Source organism: Larimichthys crocea, unplaced genomic scaffold, assembly GCF_000972845.2.
Source record: "Larimichthys crocea isolate SSNF unplaced genomic scaffold, L_crocea_2.0 scaffold269, whole genome shotgun sequence".
In the NCBI taxonomy this organism is placed as follows: domain Eukaryota; kingdom Metazoa; phylum Chordata; class Actinopteri; family Sciaenidae; genus Larimichthys; species Larimichthys crocea.
In genome coordinates, this window is record NW_020853550.1 from 1,199,869 (window position 1) to 1,206,074 (window position 6,206).

Genomic DNA, 6,206 nt, shown 5'->3' on the forward strand with positions numbered 1-6,206 from the left:
CTCTGACATGAAGACAGGTTAAAGAGCTTGTACACAATGAACTTTCCTCTCCAAAAGTACGTTGCCTTATTACTACTACTCACTATGAATCTGTGTGTCTTTCAAGTCAACGATACATAACAAGATGTCTGACATCTGTCTTCATTACCATTTACAAAAAACTAACTACCAACTAATGCCTGCATGCTTGTCAAAAAACATTGGCCTGATCGGTGTCAAACTAATTGTCTGACATTCATCATCCTTCTGATGTGCTTAATGATCAAATATTACTTCAACGGGAGACTAAGAAAGCCCTACTGCAACCCCTTGGATCACCATGTCCTTCTTAGCCAGCAGGATAAACTACTGTGGCTGTAGAGCGTGTGAACATGGCAGTTCAACATGGCCAACTCATGTTGTCTGTTTAGAAAAGGTTCATTCTCAGGTACCAAAAATATAACAATTCTTATTTTAAGGAGATTATAAGGTGACAGTAATATAAACATAGTTATTAATATTATATTCTGTAACTACAGCCCCCTAAATCACACCGGGCCTTTAATTTGTCGTCACTATATGTGATTTGTGGAGCTCCAACAAAAGTAAAAAATTATGTTTTTTTCTGACAAACAGTGTTTTCATGGAACCATAATCATTCCCCCTCAGCAGGTGCTCCCCTGCGCCCCCCCCCTCCCCACCCCCCATCACAGGTGTTCACTTCACTTGTTCCCCTCAGGCTATTCTATCAGCAAGGACTAAACAATTAAACTGTGAAAAAGTTTTTATTCCCCTTAACTCCAAAAACATTTGCATTAAACATCAAATTACATTCTATGAAACTGTTTTGTCTAGAAAACCTTGTATTAATGCCACATTGTGTCATTTAAAGCTTGACGGTGATGGGAAGTTTCTGAAGGTGAAATGAACAAGGTGAATGTCTCCTGTGCTGTTTTAGTACTAAATGTCATCTCCACAGACATAAAGCAGTGAATAATGGGTAAGAGCCCAGTAAATAAAGTGTAAACTCCATAGCTCCATCCATGGGCTGGATTAATGCAGATCTGCAGTGATCCTGTACACCTGTACGCAGCTCCAGAACGATGAAATTAGACAGTAACTGTGTTTTTTAATTCTCTAGTCAAACACCAAGAGCAATGTGCCGAACATCTACTAAGCTACTTAACTTAATCTCACTTACTAAGTCATAATTAACCCATCTGTTCACACTCTAAATGGGACTTTTGTAATTCTGTAAAATTATTAAAAAGATTTCAGTTGTGAAGTGAGTGAAGATAGCGAAATTTGAAGTATATGAAGATATTTTTGGAAATTCATTCAGATTCTGTACACGATGGTAAATGATCACACTTGTAATGTTGTTGTAACGTGCAGAGCTGTATCATTATTTGATATATCATCTCTGTTTCCTTTCTCATCCTCCTGACAGATGAAGGTAGATAGGAGGATTATGGATAAAATATGTTAATATACAGCTCAAATGTGAAGACACACACAGAGGAAATGAGGCTCTGCGTTACCTACCATTATTGTTCCTCCAGTCTGTGTCCGCAAAGGCCTCAACACCTTCCGCTGCACCAGGAAATTAGGCAGAAACAGGAGAGGTGGGATTTCTGTGATTGTTGCCACCACCAGAGACCACTAAAGTGGAAAAGAACACAATTAGACAGAGTATATAGAGACATCTACTTAGATATGACTCTATCACTTATGAAATAAACAAAACCACAGATGGACCTCAGATGACTGAAAAGGAGCCAAAAAAAGAAAATCGCGTTATTTTTCAGTGTGTCCACCGGGGTTTTCATATAAAGGTGTGGGAAAGCTGACTAAAGAAAGACATAATAATGCAGGGGCCACAGGGCTTAGGCTCGAGCCTCGGCTCCTGTATGAAAACACGGCAGCACAGAATAATGCAAATTCACAGCAGAGTACTGAGGTACCTCTCTTGAGCCCTCCAAGATTTGGCTCTGTGTGCAGTAGAGGGGAGAGGGAATAAATACAAAGTCTTTGAACACGACAGAAGTACTGTTATCAACGTTACTTTTCTTGCAGCACACTCCTTTATGAGAGATTTACAACCATGTCTCAATGACTGTGTGAAATGTCCACAAACTGTGGCCTCCCAACTCTCCACTCCACTCTGGAAAGAAAACATATGTGGATCCTAATCAACTCCTGGGGCCGATAAATTAAAAGTGCAAAAACTCTTATCAACTCAAAGGACTCAGAGAGGCGCCATCTTCTGAATATGTTTGACATGACTGATCTGAATGAGGACTAATTCCCCTACAGGAAAATACACTGCATTGTGATGAGAACTCTTTGCTCTGTTATGTCAACACCTGCATTACAACATGAGAAGAAAAATGTCAAACAGAAGGAACATTTAGCAGAGAAAAATTAAGACGTCAAACTGCTCGGTTTTAATCATCATTAAATGTGAACGATACCATTTGATTTGAATAACAAATCACTTCAAATCCCTCATGGCTCCAGCAGTGGTCACATCAGCCTTAAACACATTTAGTTGCTGCCCCACTGCACAGCAGTACATCGCTTAGCTTCCATGTGCATCCTCCTGTCTGATTTCTGAAACTGCTGCCATGCTGACTGCCATCTACTACATTGATAAGTTATAAACACCACTTCAGACTACCCAAACTATCTATTTAAGGTGGGCAGTGCTGAGGAAAAACTGTTATGGAATTTTCTATTGTTAGGTTACACGGGGTCATGCGTGGGCCTTGAGGTCCTCGGCAGTAGTAGTTGTTTGGCTTTGCTTGAAGAAAGCAGGTGCCAGTCTATCCTAACGTTGTGGTGACCTGGGTCCAAGGAACTGAATATTGCCTTCGTAGACATAATAGACAGCTGGCCATTGACCATAAACAAACAACAGTGTCTCCAGACGAGACTCTGCTGACGGTAACACAAACATAGATAAAAACATTCTCTTTGACTATTTCTGGGCATATAGTATTTGCTATACATCTGTAGCGGTTTATAGTCTGACCACCAGCATGAGTCCGGCACAATGTGAGACCGGCTCAGGCACTTCTGATGTACTTTGAGCCTGTCATTATTTCTCCTTAGCCAAGCTTCAAATACTACAGCATAAGACATCACTGACCATCACTGATTTTGACCATTGATTTCAGAAATTTCTCCACAAAAAAACACAAAGCAACCTTTAATCTGTTGAGGTAGCGTTTGGTGTGAACCACCAGCAGATCCTCTTCAGTAGCTTCACGGGCTTCCACGATGCTCCCATCAGTGATGAACTCCTCCTCTGAGACAAAGACATTGTACAATTAGAGTCATAATAAGTCAAGTTTAGACTGAAAATATGATGCTGTTGTTACATGAAAACCTTAGTGTGACATCAACTATATGACTTTCTTTTGCATTACACAATTTTCATGACACGAACGTTGTTGAAAAATCTACATTCCTCCATGTAAACTGTAAAATATGCTGGTGGGATGAGGGTTAGCATGAACACAACTTCGCACAAGGTATGTTTTGGAATTTTAGCATCACATAATAATCTATTTTTACTACTATAATTCTTAGATATCGCTTGTTAGAATGTGTTCAAATCAGCATGAAAGCACACCTGACTCATCACTAAAAATATTACTCCGCCATCTGCACATTGTCACATCCTGAAAATATATAACACGTAAACAAATACAAATAAGTACACTGGAAGTCAACTTTAATAAAATAATTAATCTGAATTTACAATTTCAGCTTTCCTTAATGAATATTCTGTGTGTGTACCTGGTTAATACAGGTGTGTACCTGGTTAATACAGGTGTGTACCTCGTTAATACAGATGTGTACCTTGTTAATACAGATGTGTACCTCATTAATACAGGTGTGTACCTCATTTGTGTGCAGCACTTTGAAGATCAGACAGTTCAGTGAGCGCAGAGAAAATATTTTTAAAGACTAAAGGTGGACTAATGTGCACTGAGGAATATTTGGTTCGATTTTGGAAATCATTCCATCGATCTTTGTTCAATACATTTTGACTTGGACTTTACAACACTGTGGAGTTACTGGAAATGTTTGGGTCATCCTCTATCAGCTGTGCCGGTGAGGCGCTGATACGCCGCTAGCTTCAAAATAAATGTGAAGTTCACGGACTGAGGAGCCAAACCTGTCCATTGAAAAATCAGATCAGATATCTTAGTCACTACAAGACTGAACTAGCAAAGCAGTTTAGTGTTTATATGTGTGCTATTTATTCAGTTTGGGAAACTCCACGATCTCCAAAAGCTCTGACAGGACTAGAAAGCGTCTCCGTTGCTGGGTTGTCACTAAGGCTCAGACTACTTGCTGGAGTAGTGCACTGGGTTCCATTACATGTAGGGGTCTACAGCTGTGACTGATTGTTTTCCAGGTCTTAGTCAGACCCCATGTATCTCCATGGAAACTGAGATGAGAAATGGCAAGCAAAGAAACGTTTATTCTGAGAACAAATTGCCCCAAAACATAAATATCGTTTGATTATATAATTTATTTAAGTTGGTAATTGTTGTATTATCGCAATATAACTTGAAGGTGTGCTTTAACTTATTATTGGCACTGTTGACTGACCTGTGCCAATAATGACGTTAAAGCACACCCTCTCATGTAATATTGCTTAAATCTAACATGGAGGGCTCATTAAAATCTATTACACAACAAGTTCCTTCATATGATTTTTATCCAATTCTTGCAGAGCTACAGTTTGCCTCTGTCAGCAGAGGCTGTTCTTCTATTTGCACTCTTAACTTGTGAAAGTTTTTCTGAATTCATTAAGCTGTGTACGGCACTTTCTATAGCAAAGACAATCTAAGGTGCAAATTGACAACAACTTTGTGTGCGGTCATGCCAGTCAGCCGGCAACCATTTTCCCTTGGCCTTGAGACCCGTGCTGGGCCTCATCTACTGTACCTGCACAGTAGACTATTAGAGGAGAGTCCCATAGGGACTCTCCTCTAATCTGTGCTCTATTGCTCTGCCTTTCCCCTCTCCGACGACTACACCTCAGCTCTCCACTCTCTCCTCTTTGTTCTCTACCTTTCTTTGCCTCTTTGAACCTCTCTGAGTGATTCCACATACATAAGCTCGGGGTTTATGTCCTCCCCTCCTTCTTCCCACCTGCCACTCTCAATCACTTACCTTTCAAGAAGTGAATGACTTTGCCCCACTTCCCTGCATCAAATGGATGGAGCTTTTCCAGGCCCATGAAGGTGATGTTGTAGTCTGGGTGGTACACAATGGGCATACATGTTTGAGGGATGTTTGTGTACAACTCGGTGCGGTGAGAGCTGAGAGAAGAAAGTCAAAAAGCTATTCAACACCCCACTGCTGCATCACATTACCATGGAGTAATTTCCCCAATGGCCTAATAAACACTATTGAAACTGTCATGTTTGATGTTGCTCACCTCGTTTTCCCTTCATTATCTTCTTTGTGAGACATGTTTTTCAGGCATTGCTTCTCTCATCTGGGAACAACAGTAAAGCTTAGCAAACAACGAGATTCATTCACTTGTAACTGCTGTCAATGTTTAAACAGTAACTCACACAACATAAGCCATTATTATTAAAATACAAAATAAATAAAAAAGCTTTAATCAAGCAACTTATGTTTGAAGAAATGACGTTTATTCACGTAACTGCAGAAGCAGGAGTCAATAATGACGAACTACATGGTCTCTTCATACGTTTCATGGTGAAGAGATCATGTCTCGCGCATGCGCAGTGACATTTCTATATTTCCAAAGACGCAACAGCACAAGGAACACACACACACACACACACACACACACACACGCTGTCTCCAAACAGTGTAGAGGCATTTAATCACTCGTTTTGGCGTCGCAGACAAAAACATGTTTTTACAAGCTGCTCTATGGATCAGCCCGGAGCTGTTTTAGCGGACAGAAACTAGGGACAACCGATGCGACTCACCTGCTACTGTGTGTGGATAACCGCCTGTCAGCGACAGCCGCTGGAAGCTAACAGTCACGGCAGCCTGTCAGCGTGTGCCCGTCCCGGCAGCAGCTAGCTCGTGTTATCGGTTAATAGTTCACTAATACTGTAGAAGGAAAATGTCTTTTCTTGGCAGTGTTGACAGTGACAGGATCTTTATTACCTCCCACTCCAACCGCTACGTAGAATACGTACGTAGAATCCGCGCAAGCTCCGTCA

General features: G+C 40.8%; 1 protein-coding gene across 1 annotated transcript in view; it reads right to left on the minus strand.

The window, feature by feature from the left end:
• The window catches only part of hdac11 (histone deacetylase 11), a 28,746-nt gene extending 22,540 nt beyond the window's left edge, over nt 1-6,206 (minus strand). The window contains exons 1-5 of the mRNA XM_010744256.3: nt 5,967-6,206; nt 5,441-5,500; nt 5,173-5,321; nt 3,189-3,289; nt 1,525-1,641 (exon numbers count right to left, since the gene is read on the minus strand). Coding sequence (XP_010742558.1) covers nt 1,525-1,641; nt 3,189-3,289; nt 5,173-5,321; nt 5,441-5,475 — 402 coding nt within the window. The 5' untranslated portion in view covers nt 5,476-5,500; nt 5,967-6,206. The remainder of the gene's footprint in view (nt 1-1,524; nt 1,642-3,188; nt 3,290-5,172; nt 5,322-5,440; nt 5,501-5,966) is intronic.